The following is a 21,072-nucleotide window of genomic DNA, read 5'->3' as shown; positions in this document are numbered from 1 at the left end:
TTTAGTGGTAGGGTCCCTTTGGAGATGGCAGAGGTTGTGGAGGATAATGTGTTGGATGTGGAAGTTGATGAGGTAGTAGGTAAGGACAAGAGGGACTCTATCACTGCTACGATGGTGAGAAGATGGGCTGAGCATGTATGTTTAGGGAATGGAGGAGATGCAGGTGAGGGCAGCATCAATAGTAGAGGGAGGTAATCCCTATTCTTTAAAGGAGGAGGACATCTCTGATTTCCTGGAATGGAAGCCACGACTTGGGAACAGATGCAGCAAAGGTGAAGAAACTGAGGGAATAGCATTTTTACAAGAGATAAGGAGAGAAGAGTTATAGTCGAGATAACCATAGGAATCAGTAGATTTATAAAAGATTTTGGTTGACAACTTGTCCCTAGAGATGGAGACAGAAAAATCAGGAAAGGAGAAGGGAGTGTCAGAGATGATCCAAATGAACTTAAGGGCAGGGTAGAGGTTAGAGGTGAAATTGATGAAATTGACGACCTCAGCATGGGTACATGAAGCAGTGTCAATGCAGTTGTCAATGTAGCAGAGGAAGAGTTGGGGAGTATAACTGGGGAAGACTTTGATCATAGACTGTTCTACATAGCTGACAAAGAAGCAGGCATAACTTGGGCCCATGCTATGATAAGCTTTCATACTAAAACATTAACTCATTGACTCTCCACAAGTGCTTCTTGCTCTGTTATTTCTTGTATTTCTATTGTTATTTTCAGATTTCCAGTATTTACAGTATTTTGCTTTTGGATTAACTTTGAAGGGATTGTTTTTGTTTGTAATATTAGTAAATGCAAAATAAAATATTTTATTAATTCCTTATTTGAAACAAAAATATATTTCATGAATTGGTGAGGATTGACCATGGATGTTGCGTCCTGGCTGTCTACGTGTTACAAAAGCCAGGGCCAGTTGGATATGGAGAGCAAGCTGTTGTCCATACAGCAGGTTGTCCCTCTCCACACAGCTGATGAATCCAAAGGAGTGGCAGACACTGATACAGTTTGGCACCAGCAGCGTCTCAGAAGTTGCCAGTCAGCAATGAACTCAACTGCCTTAGGGTCTCCAGCTCCAGATTTCCTCTTGGGGTTTACTCCCAAAGCCCTCCCTATGAGTGGGTATAGCCACAAGGAGTGGAGGTTTGAGATCAGAGTTTTCCTTCTCCTAAGTGATCTCCAAACCTTGGCAGATGGGTTCTGTCTGCCTAAAGCGACTGGTACCCACCTTTGTCCCTTTTCCTGCCAGTAGAAACAGTTCCACCAGGCTTAACAGCTAAGCCACATGTGAAGGCCAGGAGTTGTCAGAGGCTATTTCAGATGCACGCCATTGGGAGCATTAATAGGTAATGGGAGCTTATCCCCACTACCACCCCAGGCTACAACAACCTTGAGGAATTATGAATAGAAATCTTACAAAATCCCTTCCAACTTTTCAGTCATGAGGTGCTAGATACAAACTGTATCTGTAGTTCTTCTATACTATATTTACATTCCTGTCATAAACTACCAAGTAGAAGCCTCTGGCTTTGATTTATTGGGCATTCATTCGTGGGTTTTTATACTTGCCTCAACTGTCTTACAGCTCTCCTTTGGGAAGTCTGACGTATTCCACATTGACTCGTAATATTTAACCTGCATGTTGTAGTTCACACAGTGGACGATTGTGGCGAGCATCAGACTGGACTGAACCAGCAGGAGAAGCATTAGAGCAAATACCAGGATGTCATAAGACTGCTGTAATAAGAAATATAGATAAATTTACATTACAATACAGTCAGGGAAAAGTACATCACAGAAACAGGCTATTCAGCCTATCTAGTCCTTGCTGAACTATTTAAACTGCCTACTGCCATTGACCTGTACTGGGACCATAGCCCTCCATACCCAAGGAATGCTTAACTGAAATACCTCTGCAGAAAGAGTAATATTTCTTTGAATAAAAAATAGGCAGATTCAAGTGACAATGTTGCTATGACAGCTCTGGAGAGTGGTTAAAGACAAAATTCGACCAGTGATCATGTGATACAAATCTCTCAGTTAGGATCCCAAAAACAAATGGAACAATAAACTCCTCTTCAACGTGACATGGTAGGTACAGGACAATACATTACAATACCAGCTACTCAGGTTCAATTCCTGCCAGTGCCTGTAAGGAGTTTGTATCTTCTCTCCAAGACCGGGTAGGTTTCTCAAGGTGCTCCAGTTTCCTCCCACAGTCCAAAGGCATACCGGTTGGTAGGTTAATTAGTCATTGTAATTTGTTCCATGATTTTTTTTTAGGTATCCGTTAGTCTCGTGAGATTTGCACCTTGGAAGGTTTCCAGGGCACAGGCCTGGGCAAGGTTGTATGGAAGACCGGCAGTTACCATGCTGCAAGTCTCCCCTCTCCATGCCACAGATGTTGTCCAAGGGAAGGGCACTGGAGCCGATACAGCTTGGCACCGGTGTTGTCGCAGAGCAATGTGTGGTTAAGTGCCTTGCTCAAGGACACAACACGCTGCCTCAGCTGAGGCTCGAACTAGCGACCTTCAGATGACTAGACCGACGCCTTAACCACTTGGCCACGCGACAACATCCTGTTCCATGATTAGGCTAAGGTTAAATCAGGGGTTGCTAAGCAGTCCGGCTCGAAGGGCCAGAATGGCCTACTCTGCGCTGCATCTCAATAAAATTTTTAAAATACGTAAATAAATTATACTACATAGACAGGAGGAGCTTATTACATACGTACCTTAAATATTCTCAGCTTTATTTTACACTTTGAAGGCACTAATTTGAGGACACCATTCAACATTGAATTTACCTATGTAATATCTAGCACTTCAACACTTCAGCGTTAAAATTAATTTAAAGGTACAATAATAAAAGATGCCTTTCCTCCTCAGTTGACATACTTACAAACAAACTTGTTGAACGCTGCTCAAAAATGTCAATCAACTTCATAACACTGAAGGATAGGTAGCCAGAGGCCGTGAATAGCATTGGACTTGTAACACTGCTTATTGCAATTAAGGCTTCTATCTAAATACAAACAAAATAAATGCAATAATGATCAAAAGGGTCCATTGGTAGGATGTTCTTTTGTTTGCAATCATTGCCAAAATGCAAATTCACTGTGATAAGTGAGTTACATAAGACCATAGGATTTAGGAGCTGAATTAGGCCATCTGGCCATTCAAGTCTGTGTCATGGCTGAATTAGGCCATTTGACCATTCAAGTCTGCGTCATGGCTGATCCATTTTCCTGTCAGCCTCAGCCTCCTGCCTTCTCCCCATATCCCTTCATGTCCTGACTAATCAAGAATCTATCACCTCCGCCTTAAATATACCCAATGTCCTGCCTCCATAGCCGCCTGTAGCAATGAATTCCATAGATTCTCCACTGTCTGGCTAAAGAAATTCCTCCCCATTTCTGTTCTAACAGAATGCCCCTCTGTCCTGAGACTGTGTCCTCAGGTCTTAGATTCCCCCACCATAGGAAACATACTCTCCACATCCACTCTGTCAACGCCTTTCAACGTTCAATAGTTTCAATGAGGTCATCTCTCATTCTTCTAAATTCCAGTGAGTACAGGCCCAGAGCCATCAAATGCCCGTCATATGACAAGCCTTTCAATCCCAGAATCATTTTCATGAATCTCCTTTGCACCCTCTCCAATGTCAGCACATCCTTTTTTAAAAAGGGGCCCAAAACTGCTCATAATACTCCCAAGTGAGGCCTCACCAGTGCCTTATAAAGCCTCACATTACATCCTTGCTTTTATATTCTAGTCCTCTTGAAATGAACGCTCACATTGCATTTGCCTTACTCATACAAAAGGTATAGTCTATTTACAATGTAGATAACTACATGGAAATCATGATTCATTATTTATGTGTACAAGGACAGTCAGAACCTCTGACTGTGAAAATAGTTGTTACATTTGTCGTGTTAGGAAATGATGCTGCCTGGCCTGCTGAGTTCCTCCAGCATTTTGTGTGTGTCGCTCAGATTTCCAGCATCTGTAGATTTTCGCAAACATGAGGAATTCTGCAGATGCTGGAAATTCAAGCAACACACATCAAAGTTGCTGGTGAACACAGCAGGCCGGGCAGCATCTCTAGGAAGAGGTACAGTCGACGTTTTGGGCCAAGACCTTTCGTCAGGACTAACTGAAGGAAGAGTTAGTAAGAGATTTGAAAGTGGGAGGGGGAGAGGGAGATCCAAAGTCCTTCCAGGTGAGGCCCCAGACAGTCCTTCCAGGTGAGGCGATTCTTCACCTGTGAGTCAGCTGTGGTGATATACTGCGTCCGGTGCTCCCGATGTGGCCTTCTATATATTGGTGAGACCGGACGCAGACTGGGAGATCGTTTTGCTGAACAGCTACGCTCTGTCCGCCAGAGAAAGCAGGATCTCCCAGTAGCCACGCATTTTAATTCCACATCCCATTCCCATTCTGATATGTCTATCCACAGCCTCCCCCACTGTAAAGATGAAGCCACACTCAGTTTGGAGGAACAACACCTTATATTCCGTCTGGGTAGCCTCCAACCTGATGGCATGAACATTGACTTCTCTAATTTCCGCTAATGCCCCACCTCCCCCTCGTACCCCATCCGTTATTTATTTATATACACACATTCTTTCTCTCTCTCTCCTTTTTCTCCCTCTGTCCCTTTGACTATACCCCTTGCCCATCCTCTGGGTTCCCCCCCCCAACCTTTTCCTTCTCCCTGGGCCTCCTGTCCCATGATCCTCTCATATCCCTTTTGCCAATCAACTGTCCAGCTCTTGGCTCCATCCCTCCCCCTCCTGTCGTCTCCTATCATTTTGGATCTCCCCCTCCCCCTCCCACTTTTAAATCTCTTACTAACTCTTCCTTCAGTTAGTCCTGACGAAGGGTCTCGGCCCGAAACGTCGACTGTACCTCTTCCTAGAGATGCTGCCTGGCCTGCTGCGTTCACCAGCAACTTTGATCTGCAGATTTTCTCCTGTTTAAATATGTTGCAAGATGTTTTACAGTTTGTATAATTCAGATTTTTTTTCCTTTTGTTAATTTTACTGTCACAATTTGCCTTAAAAACAATGATGTTTCATCAAGGTACTCTTTCGAAGAGCTCCGAAGTCTGAAGGAAGTAAGCTAATTAGTACATACAGATCTGGAGACATGACTGACGTTCGCTTCAGGAATATAATCCCAGTGCTATCGTTAAACCTGGCGTCTAATCCTAGTTAATTATCAAAACTATATTTTTAATCTACAAAAGTAGGCCAAAGTATCAAGGGCTGTTAATATCAATTAGATTCATTTTGAATAATTCTACCATGAATAACAATGGCCTTGAAAATGATGATCTGCCCACACTCACTACTCCAACATCCAACAGCAATCTTGACCTGAGTGTGGTACCAGCTCAGTTGGTGCAGTGATGCAGATTCCCAGTCTCCCATCATACAGAATTTTAATAACAGGCAGCTAAGCTATGATTCCATTGTGTTTACTGTGAATGCCTGAAAGAAAATGTATCTCAGGGTAGTATATGGTGACATACGACCAGGAGGGGAAGATGGTGGCGCAACGCAGCTCGCAGCGGCCACTCCGGTGGTGATGTCTGTTATTTGTCAAGTAGGGTGCCGTGCACAATCCTGATTTGATGGAGACGGACGTGAGAGCATGGAGGAACATCTGGTGAAACTTCTGAAATGCCTGCTTCACTGCTGCTGCTACTGTGTGGTCCAGAATCTCCAGAGGAGAAGGCCCCGGGTCCTCGGCTTTGCTTGTTGTTCGGCGGCCGGGGTGGGGTCGAAGCACTCGGCAGAGCATGGTGCTCAGAGAGGCTGTGTCAGAGGGGCTGGTCAGAGGCTCCAAGTTTTTGGACGGACTCAGAGTCTGGAAGCAGTCGTGTGCTTCTAATGGTGCTGCATCGGCGACTTGGCGGTGCTTGGAGGTTCATGGCGGGGAGAGCTCCTCCCTTCTGCCAGCTGCGTGGGATGATGAGTCTATCAGGACTTTGAGACTTTTTTTTACCGTACCCATGGTCTGCTCTTTATCAAATTAAGGTATTGCTTTGCACTGTTGTAAGTCCTGACGAAGGGTCTCGGCCTGAAACTTCGACTGTACCTCTTCCTAGAGATGCTGCCTGGCCTGCTGCGTTCACCAGCAACTTTGATGTGTGTTGCTTGAATTTCCAGCATCTGCAGAATTCCTGTTGTTTGCGTTATTATAATTATGAGGGTTTTATCAGTTTTAGTCTTGGTTTGTCTTGTGCTTTCTTGTGATATCATTCTGGAGGAATATTGTATAATTTTTCAATGCATGCATCTCTAAATGACAATAAATGGAAACTGAACTGATATAGAGATGATAATTGGGTGGTGATACGTCCCTACTAAAGGAGGTATAAGGCACTCCTGCTTACTGCTATCCCACAGGTCATCCTAGGGCAAACTGTAGCACCTGCCTCGCCTCCCCACCCCGCCATACGACCACCCACCACCTGCTCTCATGGCTTCACATGACCTTGATCAGGGGGGCTAAGCAGGAGACGAAATGTTGGTGACTTAGCCGTCAGGCTCAACAAACAACCCAACAAGCAAATCACAACTTGTTGTAAAAGTGAACATACTGTGTCCCTCGGGGCAATCTTTGATGAAAATAAAGCAATTGTATCACAGAAATTCATCACATATTTCAACTTACCATGAACTTGGAAGGATGTTCTGCTGCAACATGACTTGCAATAGCTCCAGGAAAACACTGGAAAACAAAACAGTCACATCAAAGGTGCAGTGAAGAATACACCGGAACATGTTCTAATATGAAACCTCATGACTTGTTGAGTATGCCAACAAGACAATGAAACTCAAGGTTGTATTTGGTGGCATACATGTACTTTGATAATAAACTTACTTTGAACTCTGAACTTTGAAAACAAGGTTAAGAAAACCTGTACACAGATGGTTTGCTGCCTGGTGTGCTGAGTTCCTCCAGCATTTTGTGTGTGTTGCCTGCAAACAGACGTAGCCACTGGACGGTGCAAAGGTATACCAGTGGGTCTCTTGTCCTTGAAGCACAGCCTTAGTGGAAGTTGTCCAGCCAATACCTCTCAGACCCCGCTTCTCAAGAGCAGTCACTGTTAGAGTAACCATTCAATCAGCCAATGAGAGTGCTTTACATACACTCTGAGCCACTCATAGCCGATCACGTATTAGTTCACGCTCTCACACACAAAATGCTGGAGGAACTCAGCAGGCCAGGCAGCATCTATGGCAAAGAGTACAGTCGATGTTTTGGGCCAAGACCCTTCAAGCAGGACTCTTCAATTTTCCAATGCTTAGTTAATAGATGTGCTCACAGTCTTTTACCACCTAAAAAGCTGTCCAAATTGGAGAGAATATTTTGTACATAAGATCATTTTTCCTCCTAATACCAGATTTTGCATTGGTGTTTTACTGATGATGAGAACATAAAATTAACATACTGTACCATACTGTACAACTAAGCGACAGTTTGACTTACTGCTGCCAAAATCCAAAAGAATGTCACCGAGAGGTAAGGCCCAGGAACCAAGGCACCCATGTTTAGAGCAATAATTCCACCAAACACTGCACAAATTGCCACAATCACTTCCACCACCTGCAGAGAAAAGATTGACAGTCGATAAACTGTTTAACCCAGCCATTTAAAAGGGAGTCATGTTATGCAAACCTGTGGAATTATTGCCACAGGCAGCTACGCAGGCCAAGTCTTTAAGTATATCTAAGGCAGAGGTTGATAGATTCTTGATTGGTCAGGGCATGAAGAAGGCAGGAGATTGGGGCTGAGAGGAAAATTGGATCAGCCATGATGAATTGGTGGAACAGAGGAGATAGCAGGGGTTAGTTTTTACGCGGAGAGTGGTGAGTGTGTGGAATGGGCTGCCGGCAGCAGCAGTGGAAGTGGAAACGACAGGATCCTTTAAGAGACTCCTGGATCACTATACGGAGCTTAGAAAAATAGAGGGCTATGGGTAAGCCTAGGTAACTCTAAGGTAAGGACATTCAGTACAGCCTTGTGGGCCGAAGGGCCTGTATTGTGCTGTAGGTTTTCTATGTATCTATGTTCCTAACAGACCCAAAAGGCCAAATGGCCTAATTCTGCTCCTATATCTTATGGTCTTATGTCATGATGTTAGTCCGAACAGCTTTAGTCCTAACACCTTACAGCTCCAAGCCTCATCACCCACAAAACACTGTGGTAGGAAAGCAGCATCCATCATCAATAACCCCCAACCCACCACCACCCAGGACAAGCTGTCTTCAAAGTATTGCACACTACCAGGTTCGGGACCCCTCAACCATCAGACTCTCTTGAACTAAAGGGGATAACTTCACTCAACTTCACTTGCCCCAACCTTGAAAGATGGACTCACTTTCAAGGGCTCGATATTTTTCACTTATTGATTTATTATTATTATTATTCATTTCTTTTTGTATTTGCGCAATTTGTTGTATTTTTCACTCTGGTTGAACGCCATAGTTAGTGCAGTCTTTCACTGATTCTGCTATGGTTGTTATTCCATGAACTTGTTGAGTATGCCCACAAGACAATGAATCTCAGGGTTGTACATGGTGACATACATGTACTTTGATAACAAATTTACTTTGAACTTTGAACTATATTACCCAAGCCATTATAATTAGATTGCAAATGTATCTTTCCTTTCCATGGTTGTGATGTAACTTCACTCCTTCAACACCCACCTCCCTTCAAGCTTCTACCAGTTTTTAAAAACCCAGGCTTAAAAGTATTGCAGAGACACAGGTGTTACTCATAACCAAATATAACTGATTTGTACTCAGGAAATGGATGACATTTCAAAAAGTGGATTCCTGCGAGGTTCTGGGCTCCATACCAATGGATGCTCAGCAGCTCACTTTTGCCAGGAATGTTAGCTGAATTCCAAGAATGCAGTTCCTAGAAAGATTGAAATAAATGAGGTTCTTGCTAGAAAATTCTCCAGAAAATGGAAGATTAAGATCTAGAAATTCAAAGTTCAAAGTACATTTATTATCAAAGTATGTTTACTATACAGCCTTGAGATTTGTCTCCTTATGGGCAGCCACTCAACAGAACCTATTAAAACAAAAGAAGACTGTTAAACATCCAATGTGCAAAGAAAAACCAAATTGTGCAAACAATAAATGTAAGCAAATAATAATTCAGAACTAAAGTACATGAAAGTGTGTCCTTGGCCACAAAGCCGGTCACAGCCAATTCAGGAGCCTGTTAGTTGAAGGTCACAGCCTCAGTTAAGCGCAGGTACAAGTAAACCTCACCGAGCCGAGAGCTGACCACGAGTCTGCCCTTCTCCTCTGGCCCCAGCAACCTGACCTTTTCAATCTGGCCCGGAGTTTAAATTGGCCTGGGACTCACCACCCTGATTCAGCCCAAGCCCAAACTTTTCAATCTGGCCGAGGTTTAAATTGGCCTGGGACTCACCACCCTGATTCAGCCCAAGCCCAAACTTTTCAATCTGGCCGGAGTTTAAATTGGCCTGGGACCCACCACCCTGATTCGGACAAGCCCGACCTTTCCAATCCGGCCTGGAGTTTAAGTTGGTCAAACATTGGCCTTTCTTTGCTCCTGGGCCCAGGCCTTGCCACCTCAACTCTGCCTCTTGAAATCACCTCCAAATCCGCCCCAGCAATGGGCAAATATTCTCTCACACAATGGAAACTAATGCAATTAGAACTATCTCCAAGCACTATCCCATTTAAAATTCAACCCAGCACACGCCATCCTTGCATGCCAGATACAGCTTTCAAATCAGTTAGGCACTGGGTTAGGATATGTAACACTCCTCCTGGACCACTGTGGGTCAAATTAAACAGCATTGTCTCCTGAGTAACCATTCCACAATTAGTCCCATGGCAAGCACATTGCTCTAATGCACCGATAAACTGTCAGTTTAATTACTTTTAATTCTTCTAGACCTCTGTATAATGCAAGGACAACCTCCATCATCCCTGATCTTGATCTCAACCCCACAAAACCTCAATTACTCAGACACCCAATACCTTTGTAGATGTTAAATCAGCAATTGTTTGATCAACATGTTCAAATCTCCACCCTCACATGATTCAGGAAATTCTTCTAATTTGGAGAATACCCAACATCAGCATCATTATAGTTATAGTCACAGTCATAGTCATAGTCATACTTTATTGAACCCAGGGGAAATTGGTTTTTGTTACAGTTGCACCATAAATAATTAATTAGTAATGAAACCATAAATAGTTAAATAGTAATATGTAAATTATGCCAGGAAATAAGTCCAGGACCAGCCTATTGGCTCAGGGTGTCTGACCTTCCAAGGGAGGAGTTGTAAAGTTTGATGGCCACAGGCAAGAATAACTTCCTATGACGCTCTGTGCTGCATCTCGGTGGAATAAGTCTCTGGCTGAATGTACTCCTGTGCCCACCCAGTACATTATGTAGTGGATGGGACACATTGTCCAAGATGGCATGCAACTTGGACAGCATCCTCTTTTCAGACACCACCGTCAGAGAGTCCAGTTCCACCCCCACAACATCACTGACCTTACGAATGAGTTTGTTGATTCTGTTGGTGTCTGCTACCCTGTGTGCCGTGTGCCATGTCATATGACGTGGACATTCATGGTCTTTCCATGACCATATCGTTCTTGGCAAATTTTTCTACAGAGATGGTTTGCCATTGCCTTCCTCTGGGCAGTGTCTTTATAAGACGAGTGACCCCACCCCCCCCGACACCTGTCCCACACCACTCCCGCGGCACCCATCCTCGCCATTCCCAGCATACTCTTCTTCCGCCAGATTTATAATCTCACCACCTGCTCCACGTTGACAAGTACAGTACTGTGCAAAAGTCTTAGGCGCTCCAGTTATATTTATGCACCTGAGGCTTTTGCACAGTACAGTATATCTGTAACTGATTGATGATCCATTTTGTCCTTTCCCCATCCTATAGAAACAAACATTACATCACACTACCCGGTCACTGTCCTGAGCAGAGGGATGAATTAGTAACTCTAATATACAGCGCAAAAACAAAATTAAGTATGAACGTATTTGAATACCTAGCAGGTAAGATCCAACTGAAAAATACTAAATTATTAGATTTTTACAAAAACAATAATTAGCAAAACATCACTTTCAAGCTTTATAGATTTTTAATATTATCTACTTACCGAATAGGACTTCAGAGTACGAGATGGGAACTTTATGTGACAAAAGAATGTTGTTTCATTGTATGACAACACCTGCAGATAGAGTAGATTTCATTAGTGATTAACTCATATAAGATTGGAATGCACACCCCAAACAAGGAAGAAAGAAAATGGAGTCTCAGAAATTTCACCACTCTTACTCTATACAATGCAGCATATTAATCCTTAGCAACATGCACAAAATGCTGGAGGAATCCAACAGGCCAGGCAGCATCTATGGAAATGAATAAACAGTCGACGTTTTGTACTGAGTCTCTTCTTCAAGATTCATCCTCCTTCCCCTTCCCCTCCCTCTACCCTTTTATTCTGGCATCTTTCCTCTTCCTTCTTAGTCCTGAAGAAGGGTCTTGGCCCAAAACGTTGAATGTTTAATCATTTCCACAGATGCTGTCTGATCTGCTGAGTTCCTCCAGCATTTTGTGTGTGTTGCTCTGGATTTCCAACATCTGCAGACTTCCTCATGTTTATGACCTGTTAGAATTGTTTTGACTTAGAATTTAATGGTAAAATAAACTTCTAGATTTGGTTTATATTAACTAATTGCATCCATTTGGAAAAAATGGTACATAAACATATTTCAATGTTATTCTTAAATTGAAAATCAATGCTTCATTTAAGAACCATATTGCTCTGAAAATGTAAACATTATAATTGGAATACTCGCTTTCTTTCTCTTACAGCACTTTGTGTCGGACCTTGCTGACAAGATGACTTTACTTGCCATCAGAATTTCCAAAAGTACAAGTAAAACCAGGTTAAAGTTTATCTGTGAAAAGAAGTAAATGGTACATTATGCAAACAATAGATGAGCAAAGTTAACTAACAAACTGTTTTCTTTTTTAATTAAAATCCAGTGTGAATCTTATGGCATAATACCCTGAATATTTCATTAGGAGTGAGGCGATTTAGTATGTCACCAAAGGCACATGCTGATTTCGACAGATATACCGTGGAGAGCATTCTAACTGGCTGCATCACCATCTGGTATGGTGGAAGCAGGGGGTGGGTGGCTACTGATCAGGATCGGAATAAACTGCGGGAAGTTGTGAACTGTCAATTCCAGCATAGGCACTAGCCTCCCCAACATCCAGGACATCTTCAAGGAGCAATGCTTCAAAAAGGGGCCATCCATCATTGAGGACCCCCAGCACCCAGGACATGCCTTCTTCTCATTGTTACCATCAGGGAGGAGTTACAGGACCTGCAGACACGCACTCAATGATTCAAGCAGACACTCAACAATAGTGCAATAGTCCTCCCTCTGAGTGCTGGCTGTTCCGAGTTTAATAGCAGCATCTCACCTTCTCTATTTATTGATTTTATTTGAAAAAGACTGCGGTAAGTTTCTTCTAAAGTGATGGTAGAATGTTTGTCATTATAAATACATACTTAACAATCATTGCTCTAAACAGAAACTCTAAACTGCATTTTGGTCAGTGAGAAAGGTTGGTGAATAAACTTCGAACAATCGGCTCTTTCATTCGCTGACTACGTCCACCATTTTGTGGACCTCATCCAACTAATTTCCAGAAGCTGCATTTAAAATTTGGTTGGTTGAATGAAAAAAGCAGAATCCTCTGGAGTAGAGAATAATGATGCTTCTTAACTCGCCATAGATTTTGTCACACTGACCCATAATCACAATAATATATTTTTTATCTCATTCAAATTTTAGTTTAGTAACAGTTTAAATCAAAATGATCCTAAGTTAAGATGGAAATTATATTGCTTCTACAAATGCATGAGAGTCAATCATACATTTCTTAAATGCAGAATTATCTTCCGAGGTATTAGAAAACTGTGGACAATTCAAGACTGTTTAATGTAATTTCCTGCACACAAGTGTAAAGAAGAATGAAATATTTGTTACTCCAGATCAGATGCAGTGCAAAGAAAACCTAGAAGATATTATACTTAATATCTAAATATTGTAACATCTATAAAATAACATCTGTATTAGATATAATCACAGCACAAAAGTTCCGTAAGGTTGTTATAGCTGGGGTTGATAGTGTGGATAAGCTCCCACCACCTACTGAATGCTCCCAATGGTGTGTGCCTCTAACAGCCCAACAACCAAGTCCAGATCCTGGCCTTTACATGTGGCTTAACTACTAAGCCCAGTGGAGCCATTTCAGGAGAAGGGGCAAAGGTGGGTGCTGGCGCCTTTAAAACCAGTCGCTTTGGTCAGGATGGGCCTCATCAGACATGGTTGGCAGCTCATCCAGGAGGAGAAAAACTCTGATCTCAAACCTCTGCTGTCTTGCATCTATACCCACTCATGAGGAAGGCTTCAGGAGTAAACCTGGGGAAACCAATCTGCTGCTGGAATCCCCAGGGCAGTCCTACGATGAGTTCAATATTGACTGGCAACTCCTGCGATGCTGCCGGTACCAAACAATATCGGTCTCTGCCATTCCTTTGGATTCATGAGCTGCGTGGAGAGGGGGAAAGCTTGCTACACGGGCAACAGCTCGTTCACCATATTGTACTGCCCTGGCTTGCATATCTAGACAGCTGGGACGCCACATCATGGTCAATCCTGACCAACAGAGGCCTACTACTACTACTAAAGGTAGCCACTTCTTATAGAAATTATGCCAGCTCTTTTGTAGACATCACTCCCCTGTTTTTTCACTCATATTTCTTTCTTTCCTTCAAATATTTATAGTTCCTTTTTAAATGTTACATGAAATTGCATACCTCCTTCCCAGATTATAGCAGTTATGATGTGACAGATCAGTGAGTTATACCTTGCAGAAACAGACTCTTCAGCTTTGGGATGGAGTTGTTCCTTGTGCTAGGACACACATCAAGTTCATGCTAACTATTAACTACACATTTACACCCATCCTATTTTATTCTCCCAACATTTTCATTAACCTCCCCCAGGTTCTACCAATTACCTACATGTTAGGGACAATTTCTAAAGGCCAGTTAACCAAAAACCCAGCATGTTTTTGAAATGCTGTGGTTTATGGATTGGACTATGGACTCTTCCAGTTTGTTATTTTTTTTTACATATTCTGTGTTTTTGACCATTCTTTCTTGTTACCATTTGGCACAATTTGTTATTATATTTTGCAAGGGACGTTTGGGGTTTGATGTTCTTGCTGTTTCCATAATGTGTTTTTCTGCATGGAGGCGGTTTGATGTTGCTCTCCGCACAATTTATCTTCTTTTGTGTGGGGGGAGGGTGGTTTGATGCTTCTCTCTGAACGACTTCCATGGTTTTCTTTGTTTCGTGGCTATCTGGAGAAGACAAATCTCAGAGTTGTGTGCTGTGCACATACTTTGATAAGAAATGAACCTTTTAACCTTTGAAATGTGGGAGGAAATCTCAGCACCTGGGGCAAGCTCAAGCAATCACTTGGAGAACATGGGAATTTCCTTCAGGATGCACCGGGGATCAGGACTGAACATGCACTACTTTGAATCTAGTTGCATGTTTTCAGAGAATTATCACACTGGACTGCAAATAGTATCACTGTGAACTCCAAGACCTTTAACTGAGCCAGTCCAGCAGCAGTTCTGCTGAGATTTCTGGATCCTATATCCTTCTGGAGGAAGACCACAACTTTAGCTTCAATGGGGGTTAGATGGCAAAGGTTTAGGAGGCAAAAAGGAATGTAAATTATTTTTCTTTAATTTATTTTCCTCTAACTTAATGTCTGATTATTTGTATTTTAAGTAAGTTATATTTTTTAGAAAACAGAATCTTAGTTATTACAACCAAAATATTTTAAACAGCTTTGAATGTTGTTAAAAAAAATCATTAAAATCAATAGGTTTTGCAGTTGACCAGGTCCTGTCGCATATCTTGCCAGATGTCATAGGGACTACAAGGCAAGGCCTCCATACTGTGGCATCTGAGCCCTGGTCACCCTTCAGAAAATGCAGCAAAACAAAAGAACCAGCAAGGTAGGACATCCATCTCCTGCTCAAGATAAGAATGAATGTGGATGGCCCACAAGGGCATAGCACTGGGTTAGCATGCTTTGACCAATGACTCCATAGGTACTCAATATAAAATATTCCAGATTTATAATAGTGAACCTCCACCAACTCCGTACGCAGAAACACAACCAAATGCAGAATGAATCTTCCATGCACTGCCATCTACAGCACGCAAATCAGGAGTGTGACTGACTGTTCTCCAAAGCTTCAATGAGAACATCTACATCAGGGGGTCCACGGATCCCTTGCTTAATGGTATTGGTCCATGGCATAAAAAAAGGTTAGAAACCCTTTATCAACATCATCATTTATGAAACTCGGCAATTTCAGAACAATGGAGACCGGTTGATTAGCATTAGTCTTCCACTGTAAACATTCTCGTAATCCTTCACTAATAAACTAGCTACAACATGCACAACTTTCAGAAAATTGATCTGCAGTTTCTAACCACAATTTGTAAAATTAGTCAGCTCCATCATGGGTACTAGCCTCCAAGGTATCCAAGACATCTTCAAGGAGCGGTGCCTCGGAAGAGGGGGCATCCATCAATAAGCACCCCCGTCACCCAGACATGCTCCCTTCTCATTGTTACCATCAGGAAGGAGGTACAGGATCCTGAAGGTACACACTCAGCAATTCAGGAACAGCTTCTTCCCCTCTGTCATCAAATTTCTGAATGGACATTGAAACTATGGACACTATCTCACTAGTTTTTTTAATTCTGTTTTTGCACTATTTATTTAATTTAACTATTTGACATACACATATACTTACTGTAATTCAGTTTTTTCTCTATTATTATGAATTGTTTTGTACTGCTACTGCAAAGACAACAAATTTCATGAGATATACCAGTGATATTAAACCTGATTCTGTTCTGATTCAACAATTTCTACCTAAACCAGGGGTTCCCAACCTCTTTTATGCCCCTACCTTTAACCGAGAGGTCTATGGACTTCAGGTTGAGAACCCCTGACCTAAACTAAAGGCCAAAAAATTCAAGGAAACTAAATCATCTTCAAGTCCTCCTCAAAATTATCATTTTGTTTCCTTGGAAATATATAATCATCACTCCATAGTTGCTGCATCAAAGTCCTGGACTCCGTAACCAACAGTACTATGGTTCCTGATTCATTATATGAACTCCAACAACTCAAGAATTCAGCTCACTAATGATTTTGTAACTCTAAGTAGGGGAATAAACAGTGCCTTTGCCATTGTTAGCTGCTGCATATTATAATTTATATTAAAAAGTTCGAAGTAAATTTATTATCAAAGTACACATATGTCAGTGTATACAGGTACAACCCTGAGATTCATCTTCTTGCAGTTAATCCATGATAGAATGTTAACCATAATGGAATCAGTGCGAGGCTGCACCAATATGGGTGTTCAACAAGTGTGCAAAATATAACAAACTGTGCAAATACAAAAAGAAAGAAATAATAATAAATAAATAAGCAATAAATATCGAGAACATGAGATGAAGAGTCCTTGAAAGTGAGTCCATAAGACAGAGAATAAAATAATATTTTTATATTTAAAGGAAGATATCACCAAACCTCAGAAACAAAGATTATGAATCTTTGGAGGTTTATACCTTTCAATTGTTGATCTAATAATGTTGCCTAAATAGAGATGGCAGGGTGGAGATAAGTCTCTACCAAAGGAGGTGTAAGGCGCTCCTTCCGTCCACTAGCCTGCAGGTCACCCTTGGGCAAGGTGTAGCACTTCCCTTAGCGCTCCCCCCCCCACCCACCAATCAGGGTCATGTGAAGCCATGGGAGAAGGTGGTGGAGGGTCGTATGAGCAGTTGGTGCATATCACAAGTCCTGGTTATGTGACCTCTGACACCAGACAGACAATCTCTGAAGAGTATTGATAATGGCTGGCATCTCCCATCTTGTATAAACACTGCCCAGAAGAAAGTAATGGCAAACCACTTCTGTAGAAAATTTGTCAAGAGCAATCATATTGTTTGGAAGACCATGAACACTCACGTCATACAACAAGGCACATAATGATGATGATGATGCCTATATAAATGTAATAATTATAATTGTTCATTAATAAAAGCTTATGAAATTCGAAGATCACTTACATTTAATGCAGCAGGATTGAGGAGCAGTTTGCACCCATACCAAATCATGCACGTTGTTGTGATAGTGAACGTGGAGATAAAGAGAAGCTGGAGGTGTGGTAACTAAAGAAAATGATGAATTAATATTCTGTAATTTTATTCTTTGAGCATACATGTCAAAAATACAGCTTGTAATAATGTACCTACTGCATTAACTCTTCTCTTAGCTGTAGCAAACCCGACAATTGCTGCAGGAATACACTAGGAAAGAAAGTAGCAATTAAAATAATAGTTTGACGAGAAGGAAATCAAGCTACTATCACATGTACAATAAATGCCCAAAATATAAGCAAGTTGAATGGAAAGAAATATTTCATGCTTATTTTCACTAGGAGCATACTTGAAAACAAATTGTTAACCTCCATTTTTTGTATAGCCCTGGGTTTCAGTAAGGATAAGCAGATTAACCAAAACATTTATTTTGTGCTCTCACTCTTTCTGTCATCTGGAAAAGTTGAATTGAAATGAGTCTGGAATGCTCCTAATACAGATCCATATAGTCTCCATTTTAAAATTAGCAGATATTGATTGTCACATCTAGAGAACTCATAGAATGGGAGGAGCACGAAATGGGAAAATTCTCAAAGAGTTTGTTTTTTATTAAGTTAGAAGACTTATTCTGGAACAGCAAAGAATAAAGTTGGCTTGGAAATTTTTAGCTTCTAATTTACCATGACGCCAAAGCTAGAAAAAGAATTCAGATTTTTTTTAATGTATTTATTCCAGGATTAATAGTCATCATTTTACGTAGTAGAAAGATATTTTCTTGTTTACCTGTACTTTCTCGGTTGCTTTTACACTTTATTCTGCATTGTTATTGTTTTACCTTTTTCTAACTCAATGCTCTATATAATGATTTGATCAAGACAATCTTTTTACTGTATCTCAGTACACATGACATTAATAAACAAATTCCAATTCCAAAAAGTCCAATAAATATTAATATCAAACACTTACTACAAATAAACCATTTCAAATATAGTCATTTAGGCATCAGTTTGGATGACCAAGAAATTAAAATTCAAATTTCACTGTGTCTTGGTCATGTGACAATAATAAACCAATACTAATAACAAAATATGGAATAAATATTAATACCAAAGGCTTACGTAAATTATTTTTAAATAGTCATGAAGCAATCAGCTTGAATGAACAAAAAGTTAAATTTCAAATTTACATGTAGCTTGAATATTTTCAGAACAATTTCATTCTCTGTGAAGTATTTTCAACTAAGCAGAGTTAAGACAAAAAGCTACGAGTAATCACATTGAAACAGTGCTTACTGAACCTGCAGCACAACGCAAGTAGTCCATTTCATCAGGAAATACATTTCCCAGGTAAACTGAGAAGGCAGTAGCTATCAGAAGGCAACTCTGTAACACAATTGAAATGTAATTTTTACCTGATGCAGAAGCACTTTACACTAACGATAATATCACAACCTCCGAACTACACCGGTGATTACTATTGTGCCAAAAGTAATACAATAGAAAACATCCTAGAATATATTGCCTATAACATCTAAACAAAAAAAAGCACAAAAATTACATGACAAAATATTTTCAAAAACAAAATCTTTTTGCCACTTATCAAGGGTTATTTTCCTACATACCAATTATTAACCTTTTTATTGTGAATATTGCTTAATCTAGACTTTTTTAAAATAATATTTCAACTAAAGCAACCTTCCTAGGTCCCTTATAACTTCCACTTCCCATGCCAGTATGTTCACGGTAAATTTTGTAAGTAATGTCAGATTTGCATATCACCATAGCTTTGAGTTAATACTCATGTGTTTACTCAGAATAGATTAATTTTACGTAAAGACTTATGTGGGTACATTTACCCCAATTATCAGAGTGTAGATCCATCCCCTGTGATGAAAACAAGTATGACATTTTCTGTCCCTCTGATGATCACTGGATTGAAAATCAGTGGTATAACTTCCATCTTCCTGTTTTCTTCGTTCCACTGTAGACATTTTATCATAGACGAAGTCTTCTTTGTAACCATCTTCCTTGGTCATTTTCCTTTTCACTACAACAAAAAGAAGTTAGCCATAAACATGGGAACAGTTCATAAGAAGAAAAATAAGTGGTCGTTTCAAAGGTAAGTTCACTACCGTTTTGATGAGCAAAACTGCAAGTGAAAGCAATCTGAGTGTTGGGCACCAGTGTTTTGTGCTCCAGAAGATTTTACAGTGCAGTGGGCTTCTTTTGAAAAGTTTGCTCATCAACTTTGGCTTTGGGCATAATCTATTCAAGTTGCAGACAAAGCTCCAGCTCAGAAACTGTGAATTAGTGCCAGGAGAGTGGAGTGCATCCTGAATTTAAATGAGATGAAAAGCCCAGAACAGGATCTCCTCTGAATTTACTTTACTTATTCACAACTTTATACATTCACGTACTTAACATTGAATGAAAACAGACAATTGATGAAATTGTTATAGCGAAAATGTATGTGTGAGTTTACATTTTATATCTGCCCAGGCCGCCTAAAAACGTAATTGCATTTGTGAGTGTTTGGCTACAAAATGTATGAACGTGCAAGACACATCTTTGTTGGACATTTTAGTGATTAATGTTCACAAGGATAGACAAAAGCATGGATTACTTCAGATATTTTCAACCACTTCGCAAATGTTATACTCAATGTTTTCATGAATGTTGCTAGAGAAGCATTTTCACTACATTTCCTAGCAAGAGATCCTGTGCTAAATAATCTTCCAGTGCAACAATTAGTGCTTTGAGAATTTCTACCAAGACAAAAGAAGTGCCGATGTGCTTCTTTTCAAAGCACTTATTGCAAATGGCCTCAGTCACAGGAATACTTGAAACAAATCATATATATTTAGCAACACCAAGGAAGAACAACTGCTAAATCCATCAGTCCGGGCTCTGAAGCAAGTCAAGATGTTAGACTGAAGGAGATTTGGTTCAATGGTTCAGTTTAATAACAGAGAATGCATACAGTATACAACCTGAAATATTTACTCTTCACAGACATCCACAAAACAGAAAAAAAACCCAGAGAATGAACGACAGAAAAATGTTAGAACCCTAAAGCCCCCCTCCCCCTCCCATGCACAAGTAGCAGCAAAAGCATTTTGTGGAATGATGACCAGAATTTCAGAACGTTTATATTACTCAAGAAGAACAAGGAGAAACCTAGAATAAGAATACCCGAGGAGGGTTAATTTCATTAAACTGGGAAGCATCAGGAAGGTTATGTTGGAGTCAGTGACTGACCGTCGAAAATACGACGAAGGCAATGGATTGGCATGAGCCGTGTGGGCCTGTGTACCTGTATTTATTAATTATTGCCTCACATAGAGTCATTAAGCCCTTGTGCTTTCTGTTTAACCTAGTCAAATTTATTTTGACTAACACGGATTTTCCGCGTACTGTGATTACTTAAAGCATATTCCCAACTAGCAACACACACAAAATGTTGGAGCAATTCAGCAGGCCAAACAGCATCTATGGAAAACAGTAAACAGTCGATGTTTCGGGCCGGACTGGCGCTGTTTGGCGCTTTTCACTGGGTCTTTGTGTTTCACGAATGATTCATCTCACGGCGCTGCTCGTTCAAGCCACCAATGTTCTGTTGGAATTCCTAAGAATAAACTCCTTCTCCTGTCTCTACAGTTCTGTGCAAAAGTCTTAGGCATATATATATATATAGCTAGGGTGCCTAAGACTTTTGCACAGTACTGTAGTAATTTTATGTATTGCACT

At 40.9% G+C, this 21,072-nt stretch overlaps 1 protein-coding gene across 1 annotated transcript; it reads right to left on the bottom strand.

Moving 5' to 3' along the window:
• Window positions 1-1,550: 1,550 nt before the first annotated feature.
• Window positions 1,551-19,361, bottom strand: mlc1 (modulator of VRAC current 1). The gene is made up of 10 exons (XM_072241860.1): window positions 19,182-19,361; window positions 18,619-18,708; window positions 17,483-17,536; window positions 17,297-17,398; window positions 11,903-12,004; window positions 11,200-11,271; window positions 7,508-7,624; window positions 6,689-6,745; window positions 2,907-3,029; window positions 1,551-1,742 (listed from the first exon to the last, which is right to left on the bottom strand). The coding sequence occupies exons 1-10, from the start codon at window positions 19,359-19,361 to the stop codon at window positions 1,551-1,553; spliced, it is 1,089 nt and encodes a 362-aa protein (XP_072097961.1).
• Between the last annotated feature and the right edge of the window lie 1,711 nt (window positions 19,362-21,072).

This window comes from Mobula birostris, chromosome 23, assembly GCF_030028105.1.
Source record: "Mobula birostris isolate sMobBir1 chromosome 23, sMobBir1.hap1, whole genome shotgun sequence".
Lineage (NCBI taxonomy): Eukaryota > Metazoa > Chordata > Chondrichthyes > Myliobatiformes > Myliobatidae > Mobula > Mobula birostris.
Note: the sequence above shows the minus strand (reverse complement) of the source record. Positions and strands in the feature narration are given on the sequence as shown.

Bases quoted from the DNA above. Each gene is read 5' to 3' on its own strand.
- mlc1 (XM_072241860.1), bottom strand. From the start codon at position 19,361: ATGACCAAGGAAGATGGTTACAAAGAAGACTTCGTCTATGATAAAATG. The intron at 7,625-11,199 runs GTAAGTAGATAA...TTTTCTCTGCAG, and splicing joins GTACTCTGAAGTCCTATTCG to GTGGTGGAAGTGATTGTGGC. The intron at 3,030-6,688 runs GTAAGTTGAAAT...GTTTGTATTTAG, and splicing joins AACATCCTTCCAAGTTCATG to ATAGAAGCCTTAATTGCAAT.